Source organism: Pithys albifrons, chromosome 3 (assembly GCF_047495875.1).
Source record: "Pithys albifrons albifrons isolate INPA30051 chromosome 3, PitAlb_v1, whole genome shotgun sequence".
NCBI classification, from domain to species: domain Eukaryota; kingdom Metazoa; phylum Chordata; class Aves; order Passeriformes; family Thamnophilidae; genus Pithys; species Pithys albifrons.
The window spans coordinates 24,389,551-24,402,366 of NC_092460.1; the positions used below are offsets into that span (position 1 = coordinate 24,389,551).

At 39.1% G+C, this 12,816-nt stretch overlaps 1 protein-coding gene across 4 annotated transcripts in view; it reads right to left on the reverse strand.

Annotated features, from left to right (window-relative positions):
* The window catches only part of POLR3B (RNA polymerase III subunit B), an 83,797-nt gene that overhangs the window by 55,867 nt on the left and 15,114 nt on the right, over positions 1-12,816 (reverse strand). For all 4 annotated transcript variants that reach the window (XM_071551025.1, XM_071551026.1, XM_071551030.1 and 1 more), the window contains 3 exons: positions 6,944-7,066; positions 5,481-5,597; positions 4,849-4,983 (listed from right to left, as the gene is read on the reverse strand). In XM_071551025.1, coding sequence (XP_071407126.1) covers positions 4,849-4,983; positions 5,481-5,597; positions 6,944-7,066 — 375 coding nt within the window. The remainder of the gene's footprint in view (positions 1-4,848; positions 4,984-5,480; positions 5,598-6,943; positions 7,067-12,816) is intronic.

Sequence of the window (12,816 nt, forward strand, 5' to 3'; positions counted from 1 at the left end):
ACTGAAGCACAAAAGGTTCAGTTACCATTGCTTCTGGACAAGAACTAAATAGACTCTTTTAGGAGCCCAGAAGCAGTCCCTGCTCTTGACAGCTGGTGAGATATATCTCAGGTTTCATAGGCAGCCACCTTACTCAGATACACTTTTATCCTGCTACTTTATGTCAATCACAATCTATGGAAAACCAATTACACCCACAGAGAGTCCACCTGGTTCAACACCTGCCATCCTTGTCTAGAACTGGTACTATCTGGAGAGTGCAATGCTCTTCACATCTCTACCTTAACACACCCAAACTAACAACTCAACAAGTCTACAGCTTAAGCAACAAAACTACGTAACTTGGCTGAAATGAAAAAAACCCAAACAACCCAGCAAGAGAACCATTCACAAGTGCTGCTTTTTAAGCCAATTATTTCCTGTGTATGTATATTAATTACTTACAGTTCTTAAAACAGACATAAAAAGAAAAGGCTACCAAAGTTTGTGATCTGACTTTTTTCACTCTCCAATTTGCTTTGCTCCTGCAGATACTGACAAGTTTCCAAAACACTTAAATCTGCATTATATGACACGTTTTCAGTGTTCACAACACTTAGCTTTGCAAGCTAGCAGTGTAAATTCTCAAGTCTAGCAGTTCTGTCCTGGGACTCTACAGCAGCTCCAAGTGTCAGAACTAAGAATGCAGCAGCTACCAATGCCAGAAATGGTAGTTCCTGGAGTACAAATACCTTGCAGGATTGAACAAGCTACATAGTCATTCACCACACACTAAGACATCCTGCAGTCAGTGGTACCATTTAATTACTGTACATGCAGAATTAAACTGAATTGTCACTGTCTCCATCAGACATAGTCACCACTTTTCCTCACCTTCTGGAGATGAGGAAGCAAACCACTCATTCCCCTATCACTGGCATGGGCCAGTAGCTTTCATTTGCTTTCCTCTGCCTACATGCCCCAGCTGGGCTGACCAAAGCATTTGGCAAATGACACTGTGAAGGAGCTAATTTAAATTATGAGCTACTTCACTGGCATCACAAATGCACTTAAGAATAAAAATACAACAATTAACACCTGGAAGCTCAAGACAGACCCTTGATTTGCAACAAAACACTCCTAACTGGCCTTCTAGGAGAGAAAAACTGGATTATATTTGACTACTGTGCAAGACAGAAGAAACACTGTTCAGTCACAAATTGTAAAACCAGAGACAACACACACTGTATGCTAAACCTTGACAAAAATGGAATTCTATTACCACTCTGAACAGAGAGGGTTTGCTTGAAAAATGGGGGCTTTAGCCCTGACCTTAGCATGAGAGGATGTTGTAGATCTTCTTTCTCTTCTGATGTTTATAATACCATGAACAGTTACAAAGTTATACTCTGTCACCACTGTCAAAAGAAATCCAATCCCCTGCAACTCAGCTCCAATGTCATAGTTAATTTTAATCAGATTTTCCATCAGAAATAAAAGCATCCTTTATGAAGCATCGTATTAGGAAGGAGAACCCACTGGAGTCTCCAAGAAGTAGATTATGAAGCAAAAATTTCAAAAGTAGGGAAAAAGTAAAAGGAAGGAACGCGCATAGTTTTAAGATGTCTGTTAGTCTTGTTAAATAAGAATCAGATTCCTTTGAAATCAACCATGGCATACATTTGATCATTAACAGGTTTGAGCAAGATCTAGACATTTAACAATACTGAACACTTGAAAAACACTCATAAAATGTGTACATATTTGATTCCTTGATCATCAAATTGCAAAAATTTCGTAATTCCACATGCCAACGAGATTATAAAGCCACACCATCCTCCCTGTCCTCTAAACTGATAAAGTGAGCTACACCCCAAGTACACCAACTTGCTACTCTTTGCTAGTCTGAAAAGTGTCATACTTTGCTAATTTCACTCACAGACTCTCGCTCTGTAAAAGCTCTGACTATCTGGCAAAGAAGAATCTCACAATAACCACATTATCTAAGTCAAGAGCAAGAGATTAAAGAAAAAGGATGGAATGCCACTGATAATATTCAATGGATTTCATAGTTAGTCCAGGGTCTTTCAGCCTGCATCAAAAAGGAGCACGAAACAGTGAATTATATTTAAGGAAAAAAAATACTGACAGCTCATCAATTGATTTTCATTGAAAATCCTAAGAAAAATTAATAAAGAAGTTAAGCTGCTGAAATACAGTTTCGGCAATTAGCTTAATGTCAGAGAATTCTAATTAGGTGCCTTGAGATTGCTATTTAGCGTTTAAGCCTTTAGAGTGCCAAATTCTCCCTTTCACACAAACTGGTTGCAAAATTAAAGACATTAGGCAGCCTTAATTATATTATCAGAACAGCTGGGATTAGGCAATCTCTGAAGTCAAGGCGGTATTCTTTTGTCACAGGGTAGAAATCCCTTGCTTTCCAGGGTACCGGATTTTGGTGCTGTTCCATATCTCCCCCATACAAAGCAAGCTGTATTAGAAACAAAAAAAATGAGGACAAAGAACAGAGTAATGCTTAGCAAATAATGAACACATTAAGGAAAGAGAAAAGGTAGGTGAAAAGATTAAGCCTGAAATCGGTAGGTTTTGCTAACACCTCAGCTGGCACCTGGCCTACCAAGCCTCTAGTGGCAGAAAGACTAAGAGAAAGCTCTGTAAACCAGCTTGGCGAGTGGATACAACTCTGTTATCTAAAGCTAAAGCACATTTCGTACTCTTTTCTCCCATGGGGTGTGAAATTAGCAGCTATTGTTTTCACACATTTTTATAAACACAATGCCTTTTATGTCCTTACATTGTTTAGACTGCTATGTTTTTCTTCTCCCATGGGAATACTTTCTTTTTTTTTCTTTATTCAAATTGTAAATCAACAGGATTTTTATTCCAGGAACATGTTGCCATAGAAAACCCCCACTAAAACCAAACAAATCACCAACAACCATTTTATACACACAAACTTTAGCTAAACACAAACATTTAGAAACGCAAAAAAACCTTCACACTTTTTAGTCTATAATCCAGTTAAATTAATATTTCACCAATAGCATGACAGAGAGGAATTCAACTGTTCACTTGAAACGAGAATTTAAAATACTACGAGAGAGAAAGAACTACCCTTAATCAAGAGTTATAACCCCCCTGAATAGTTCTCCTTAATGTAGAAAAAATACATATTGGCTTTGTTATGACAGTCCTGTAAATTTAAAATCTCTTCCCGTTAATCTGAAACTACTTTGGTTGTAAACATCTGTGTGAGCCTTTTTCTACACCTTATAGAAAACTTCTTACCTGCTCTACTTTCTGTCTCTAAAAGTATTAGGAAAAAGCTCCTTCAATCCAGTTAAATAAGAACAATACAATGACAAAGCAACAATTAATTTTACCGATTGCAGTCATACTGAACCAGAGAAACAACACTGCAGCAGAAACCAAATAAATCCATCACAGCTTAAAGTATTTATTCCATTAGAATATTGCACTAATGTGCACTTACTACTTCTTACACTTTAGAAAAATACACTGCCTCAGCACAAGATTAAAAATTTGAAGAACAGTAAACATATTAATTTGAAGAAGTTTCTTTTCCTGACAGGTTAGGAGGGTTTTTTTCCTTCTATTTGTGCTTTGAATGCATTCAAGAGTGTCGTCTTAGTTTCTTCAGAAAACTAAGAAGCAAAGCACATGTTTTTTACTCTAAAATGATTGCACTGTGTGTGTGTCTTCACATGTGTGAGTGGAGGACAGGACAGGGCAGGTGGGAAGGAGGACTATGAGACAATATGCAAACACTCATCTTAAAAGGTACAATAAAATGAGAGTTTTCACTGGCTATGATAAAAAAGAAACAGATACTGTTACATGTGCTGCAACAGGAAACCAAATACAGACTGTGTGACCAGCAGCGGTGCACAGGTTCTGCAATCCAGCACATTTAGTTTACTTGTTTGAATTTCATGATCAGTGACTAGGGATGATACCAACTATCAAAACTCCAACATACATTAATACCGAGCACAGCAAATAAATCCAATCCTAAGACAAACTGTTTAACAAAATAAACACGCATGGCAAGGAAAAATCCATGCCCTGGTAACTAAGTAGCTCCTTCATCTGATAAGCAAATTCCCACTGCATTAGGGGAATGCAGTTTGGCCAACAGCTGTGAACTGCCACCCTCTCTGCAGAAGACTCCACCTCAAAATCCATCAGACACCTCAAGCCACTCCCTCCTTCATAACCATTTGTTACTGCTTCCACCTCCAGTGCCAAAATTCTGCAAGCAAAGAAGTCCATGCAATCCACTTTCAGTAGTTCCTGCAGTTAGTTTCAGACCACTTCCTTAGTTAATTCATGCTACTCTAGAGGCTAGAAAAGCAGCTGACAAAGAATAAGCAATCTTATGGGCTCCAAATTACAGGAGGCTTGAGTGGCTGTTCTGTGAGGTGCTGCACAGGCTGGGTTCTCCCTAATGGGACAGCCAGGACCTGACATACAGGCACCATCTTGTTCCCAATTTATTCCCTTACCCAGTTGCTTAAAGGGGAACACTGGAAGGTGGATCTCACTGCTGTCTTCTTAGCATTTATAACAGAACTAGAACTGATGCCATATTTGCACTGCCCTGTCATTTTTTATCTGGTATAAAGAAGCAATACAGAAGTGACGATATACTGTATTAGTCTTAATCAGGGAAGTATATCTATGAGTCAACACAGAAAGGCAACGAAAATAAAATGAGAGGTAAAATACTCCAATTGAGAAGACAGGGATTATCCTTATTCTGCATTTATTAAAAGCAGGTTGTAACAAAGCCTTAAAACAACACTTTGCTCTGAAGTAAAAACTCACCTGCCCTGCCAACTCCAAACGTTTATTTCCATAGTAGTCTCTGTCATCTACTTTATTTTCTCCTTGAGCCAGAATTACTCTGCGCACCATCACGGCTGTGTATATGCACTTGGAACGAAAATTGAACTCCTTCACCTGTGAACAAAAAACCCCAAAAAAACTAAACAAAACAAAAACATATCAATGTTTCAGGATCAGTTCCTTTGTTCTTATTCAGACAAACACAACCATTTAAATCATTGGTCATCTGGGCTGACTGAGGAGTTACAAAAGGGATTTGTGCACTTTACTTTCTTAAAAAATGCAAAAAAATATACATTAGCAACTTTGAAACAGATAGCAAATGAAAGTAAGCCAGAATAAAGGTAGAGGTCACAAGAGAGGTCCTGAACTAACAGCTGATACTGTCTGCTTATGTAGAAAAAAAATGCAAAGTATGATAAGTAGTCCACTATTACAGCAATTCATAAAGACTCTTTTGACTCAATCCAAGTCTTTCCCTTTACTTTGAGGACGACTTACTTTATCTTACCTACAAAGACATCGAAGACATTTTTCCCTGCCAACAAAGCTCACACCATAAATAATTACACAACCTTACCCCAGTTCAGAAAAAATGGAACATTACATACAAGCACATGGGTCAGAATAGTTGAAGCCAGAAGCTCTCGGGCTTCTTCCATCTTTGTTTTCTTTGGGCCTCCCCACATCCTTTGCCTTCGTACTTTGTTTCCAATGTACTTCAATGCCTGTCAAGAGGCAGAATTAACCTGAGTTAATATCAGAATTGTAATCTATACAAATATACACACAAAGAGATCTGTATGTGTTCCTCAACCAGTGCAATCCCACTAGCTACCAATGATAGGAACTCCAAGCAAGCTGCAAAACAACAAAGATGTAAGTGATGCTAATAAAAAAAATTCTTGAAAGTTGACACAATTGCTCATAATTAAATATACAACATACCCTTTACCGTAAATTGATAATATTTGGAATGGAAAAGTGGTGAAAATGCATAATTACTACAATATTAAAGAATATTGCAGAGATCCAGAAAAAAGGATTCTATAAATTCCAAAGGTATCTAGTTTATTTAATTAGAATTAGTCAACATGCAGAATTCATCAGATGAGTCAAGAAACTATCCAAGTCCACACAGGAAGTTCCTGCCTGGAAATGGAGCCATGAAGCTATGTGAATTACCCTCTTCACTAAATGACGGGTTACCCTTTCCATCTGTTACCTTCTTCCACAAAGTAGCTAACTCTCTATTAGCTTCATTTGACATTTCTTGCACAGAGTAACTTCTGTATTTTTGTTTTTCTACACTCCTGGATGCTTCACATTCCTCTATGTTCCCACCACCATTTTACTCTTCTGACTCGGAATTAGGAGCTCTTTAATACCACTAACCTTCAAAAGCCCCAAAAGAAGAAAACCAGAAAAATGTTCACTTTGCAACACTCAACATCGCACAGGGAAAGATGTGACAGTTGACAACGAAAGAGCAGAAGTAAGACTAATCTTCAAATGCTTCTTCTAGCAGATCCATTAATATGTACATGATGGAAATGCTTCCAGCAAAACGGCTTGTGTTCTGGCTATTTAAAAAAGTACATGAGCTAAGGGAATTCCAGTGAGTCTTCAGCAGGATGGAGGGTGGCTACTATTGTGGGCTTCACATAAGAGATTAGAATTGGAGAAGAACATGTACTCATGATGAAATGGTTATATCCATATTAATTGGGCTTCTGAGAAATGGGGTGTGCCATTCCACAGTCCTGAACAAAACCCTCTAATCTGATCCACATTGCTACTTGTCATATACAGGGCCATGACATTAAAAGTACCCTGGGCTTCTGAAAACAAAGCATTTCTTGACTTTGATTTCCACCTCCGCCCCCCACAGTTACGTAATGAGAGCAAAGTCTCATGCTTGACAAGTCCTGATGTCTTAAAAAGCCCCAGCTTAAAATAACCCCTCAAAACAAACCTTAAACCACAAAGTGTATGTGCATTGCTGACACAGCAGAGTGGTCAATACCCACTGTCTTTAGATTCTTACGGCCTCTGACCATGTGAAAAGACACACCTGCATCTGTGTGAAAATCTGAGCTTTTTGGCACTCTTCCAGGCTAGGAGCAAATGCAGCCATCACATGTTCCTCTGTGCCAATCATTTGTACAATCTCCTGGTCACTCTCAACACCCATGGCCTAAGAAAAGAAGAAAAGACAGAAATAACACAGGCTTTATGTTAACTCACTGACATTTGCTTATGCTAATTTGGTATTGTTTGTCTGCATTACTACTAAGCAAGAGCTGGTTCTTCTCGAAGAAACTGTGCCATCTGGCACTGGCAGCACATATTCTAGCTATGGAGGAAGGTTAAATGGAAATCTTGATAAGCAGCAGGAACACACACACACACTTTTTGGAGAGCCCTTTTTCTTTCTCTTCAGATAGGAGTGAAATTCTATGTTTTCCTCTTAAGAAAAACAAAATAAACACTAGGTAGTAATAACCAATATGTGTAACAATGAAAACCAAGTCAGAATCCACAAGAAAAGAAGCTGAAATTTCTTAAAAGTGTACACACAGTCTCTTACCACATGCAATTTTGCAGACTCTGTTGACTGTGATGTAGCACATCATATTTGAGAAATGTTTACCTTCTTTGCAGCTCTCTGCATTTAGAAGATGACTTCACAATTCTACTTGAAAGACATTCTATTATTTCACTGATCCTTGGACATCTTGTTAGACTTTATACCACGGAAAAAAGCTTAATAAACTAAGAAAGCGCTTAACAGGTTTAGAAAAATCTCTCTATCAGTAAGTGTTTCAAGGTGGCAGCCAGCAGTGCAGGCTTTTGTGGATTCCAGATGGTGCTAAAGCTCCCCCTTCACACATTTGCCTGGAGCTCTGCCATACCAAGAAATGGAATAATCTCACTAAACCTCTCCTGGCTGAGTTATGTTTCTCAGAACTTTGTGAGGAAGTTATGTTTGCATTCACATTATTCTCCAAACTGCCTGCCACAAAGATCATTGTAAATAATGGTCTATGTAGACCCTCGTATTCTGGTTCTCATTAAAACCTGGCAGTATCCCAAAAAGTCACATTCTCCTAAAAAATGCAGAAATAACTTCCCTCTTTTTGCCTTCATTGAGTGTCACTTTGCTTAACACCTACCTAATGCTATTCCCTTGCAAAACTGTTGCTCTAATTATGAAGTATTCAGCTTTCTTTTCTCATTTGTTTATTTCTTATTCAACAAAAGTAGTTGGTTGAAGTTCCTTTAAATTCGAACTCTGTCTTTTCACCTTGTGGTTTATTAGAAATTAAAAGCAGTGAAGTATTGCCCATCCATAATGGGGTGAGCACACTTCGGTTTTAGTGCAAAGCACAGACAACAATTTCACCATTTCAGACAGACCTGAGTGCCAAATCAAGACACTGTTACTTCACCAGGTAAGAATGTTTCATCACAGTTTGTTCCCACTAAGCCGTCATCCCTCTGGTCTCAAGGCTCCTTTCAGAATCAGAATTTGCCCACGAGATCTCTATTTTGAGCTTCATTACCCTTTTAAATAAGGTCACATAGTAGTTAAAAAAACTCAGCAGAGAAGTGAACAAAACCCTTCATGACCTGAGAGTCAGAGTCATAAGAAAGTCTACAAAAGCATAAGAGTTCACAATTGTAGCTTTTCCATGTGTCTAGGGCCTAATAACTGACCAGCAAAAGAGTTTAGGAATGACAACTGAATTTATACAACTATTTCATTTAGCCTACGGAAGGACAACAGTTCTGTGCCATTCTAGGCAGGTATACCATGAATACATTTAACTAAAGCACACCAACTGCAAATCGATATCACCCTCTTTCTGTCCATTGAGTTAATTATAGGATGGCAACCAGATTGTTAGTGTCGTATAAAAAGTGAAAAAAACAAGTGGGAAGAAAAAGAGTCAACCTTCATTTTTACTATGCTCATTCATGCACTAAAGAACAGAAAGTCACACTAAATTAAAGAGGGTTGATGATTTTTTCAAACTTGAACTCTCTGATCAAAAGCCTCACAACAAAAAGATGAGAATAGGACATATCATTATGCCAGTGCAAACCTTCTAGCTGAAGTTTGTTGCAGAAAATTCATTTCAGAATTCTGAATTGAGTGGGAAAGGCTAGGATCTGCTACCAAACAATATATGTTGCATTGTTAGGTATGTGCAAATTGGGGGAAATGAATTTACAAGTAATGACTAAAAACTCAGGCAAGTGATTGAAGATGTGCTGTTACAACAGCCCAAAAGTAAACTTATTTATTCTCCTCTATACTGTCAGCAATCCTGAGCAGAGTTGCATACAAAAATCCCCCTACATGCAACACTAACAGGGCAAGCAACAGGCTCATGCTGCTATCAGATGGATTTGTAATGTTAACACTTAGTTTTTCAGTGAATTTGGCCCTGATGTTAACACTTCTTAAAAAAATGCCCAAACAACTAAAAAACCAAACTGAAACAAAAAGGGTCCTTCTGAGTTAGCCTGTAACGTCATTAGGACAGCAACAAAATATTCCTTGGTTGTTGCTTGTGTTACAGAAACACTGAGGATATGCAAGCTGGGAATGGGTCCTACACCCAAAGTGCTCCTGATCCCAGGACAAGGCTGAGGGAAAGGACATTAATATAAAAGCAAACCAGAAAACAAGATAGCCTGTTTCTTTTTGATTGGAAGGCAGTTTCAGAAAGGGATAATTTTACAGGGGAGAGGGGAAGGAGACATTTTAAAGGGATAACTTAACAGTGGCAGTTAAAGGATGAAGAGGAAGATGGCAGCAGGCTTCTGAAGAGCATGGTTGAAGGCTAGTAGACAACAGACATAAACCAGCACTCAGAATATTCAGATTATCCTGAGTCCAAATGGGAATGTGGTCCAAATGGGGCCAAACACTTCCTAGGACTGGGGGGCTTCCCACTGACCAAAATGTGTGCCTGTCCATATTTCAGTGTGCGTACACAGGCACACATGAACGTGTGCACAAGAGAGTGTGAGCTCAGCCCTTCCTCCCAGCTCGTGCCTTAATGATGATGTCTAGGCGTTTCCATGGCACTTCCCTACAATGCAGTTCTGCAGTCCATCAGGCTAAATTACAGAATGGAGACAGGCAGATGACTGGATTAAAAAGATGTCAGGGAAGTTCAAGGTTGAAATCACAGACAGAACTGGTCTGGAGCTTTCATAATTCAAAAGATATGAGCTATGAAACTACAGCCATGGGAACTCATAATCCTGCAGATCCAGTAAGACCACCATTTAGCTGTTCCTCGAGAGCTGCACCTAAAAAGCTTCAACACTAACACAGGTTTGTAAAAATGAAACTTGACCTGCTGTCTAAATCTTTCGCTGCATATCCTAGAGCAGCTCCTTATAGCTCCAGCATAAACTTAGAATACTTCATCTAGTGATTCAGGTCATAAAATTCAACTTTCAAGACCCTTCAGGTTACTTGTAATTCTCTTCCTTCCCTAACCACTTTGGTACAGCATGTAACCTTCACTTACTTCAGCTCCCAGGACTCACTCCAAGTCTACCAAATCAAGATCACAAACACAAAAGAAAAACAGCCCTTACCTTCATTAAGTCTCCGCAATGTAAGGAGCTGCCTGCAAAAGCAGTAACACCATCTCACCTGCAATCCTGGCGTTTTTCAGAATAGAAACACCCGTACATAGTACACAAATATTACACACGTCCTCCAATGCTCATTGCTACCTAAAACTGTTTGAGCCGCCCAGGTAAAACATATATATCTCATAGCCTGACATATTAAAAAACAGCCACTATGCACAGTTCACACAGCCCTATGTGCTGTGCACAACAGATACAGCTAAAACAAAGATCTCCTGGGGTTGTAAGTCAACTCGGGACATTCTGTGGTTGCATATGTATATTAACTAATGAAGAAGTGTTACAAAGTAAGTGGGAAGTAAATTAGCTGTGTCTGTTTCCCATTACAAGGCAGTTAACAGCTCTCTAAAACCTAAATGAATACATACTTTGGGGGCAAAATTGTCCAATTTATATCACCACTTTCAAACCAAAGATTGCATTTACACACATAGGGACTGCACAAATGCTTCTGTCACTTTTATGAAAAAAGAGTAGGGAAAATTGCTTAAACTAGCAGAGATACAATAACTCCCCCAGATGTGAAGAGCAGATACTCCAGGTCTGTCCTACATAGTGCCAGGCACCATGACTTTTGCAGCCTATCAAGTTTCAGTTGCCTGTGGTCAATGTGTGAAACTTCACAAAACCACAACTTATATGTATTTGACACAACTGGCTATAAAAGGTCTGAATATGCCAATCCTGAAGATCCTTACAGCTCTGGATGGCAGCAAAAACACAGCAGCAGAACAAGGTCATTCTGGCTTGCAGTTACAGATAAGGATGAACTCCAAGGCAGATGCCTTCCTTAGGGTGATCCTACACAACCCAGTCCCCCTACCTATCCAGATCAAGGGACCTTTAGATCCACTCTATTACCACCCCTCCCCACAGCCCATGTGCCTGGGCTTCCTACCTTACCAAAAGAAAGGATGGAGAACACTAAGGTCTTGCCCTAACATGCAACGAAGACGTGTCCATGACTTTATGCCTGGAATACAAGGGTGCTCTTACATTCCAGTCTACGGAGCGCCCTATGAATTTTAGGCCTCAGCTCTGACAGTAAGTGGTGTTTGTAATGGTCTCCATTTCAGCCCTTGCTTTATACAAAGATGTCCAAGAGATGTATTAGTACACCTCCATTCTACAGCTGTAGTAGCTTTAAACCCACATTTGATCATAGACACTGTGTTTGAACCTTTAACAGATCTCCAATACTTGCTTTCTTTTCTATAATACCACAATAATTTTCTGCACCTGATCTACTTCTTAAGTCATTTGCAGGAACACCAAGTCAATTAAAGCTATTGGGGCTAGAAAGACAATCCAAAATTGATCAGCTTTCTGCTACTGACTCTCAGACAGTCCCTGACTAAACTGTCCCCTCTAGCTGTCCCATGCATTGCATAGCATCCCTCTACCAATTGCTATTTGTTTTCTTAGAACACAGAGGTCTGTGGAGTTTGGTTGTTGTCTGGATGCTGGCCTGGGAGGAAATGCAGAGAAATAGATTCTTGCCACTGCTTTCTCAGTTTATTTTTTAATTAGAAATTATATGTCCAGCTGCTACAGCAAAAGGCAAGGACTCAAAGGCAAACAAAATTTCAGAACTTAGCTTGTCTGTACAGTTTAACTTTGCCCCTTGCAGATGTGGATCTCTACAACACAAGAGGCAGAACATCTACAGTAAAACAAGGAAGACATGTCCTACATGCCCAAAGCTTGGGTGTCAACAGAAAGGCATTATTCTTCTTGCTCTTCCAACAAATCTCCTGTGTGTAATTCTGCCATGTGAGAGAGCTGAGGTTAGACCAGGATCCCCAAGTTAGGGATTCTCCAGTTTCAGGGCTACGGTGTTTGGAACCTTGCTTTTAGTAGTTAAATAGAACAAAGCAATACCACATCACAGCAATGCCCAAGAAAGAAAGGTCAGAGACTGATGATTGCTTTAGTTTCCAGCTGGAGACTCACCAGAAGTTGGCAGAAGATCCCTGAATTTCATGTCATTAAAGAAAAGGTAAAGAAAATGACCATTCATGAGAACAGTTAAGTGCCAGTCAAGAATGGAACACTCAGAATAGTTAAAATGGGTAGCTAATTTGCTACTGTATTAAATCAATATAAATAATTGAAAAGCACTAGAGCCAAGAGGTCCTAAAAAATGTAACCCCTTATTCAATAAATGAATGAAAAATGATGCAACATTATTTGAAATATAAGAGATATATAGAGAGGGGGACAGTTATACATAGCAAGGTTATAGTTATATGTAAGGTGAACAAATAG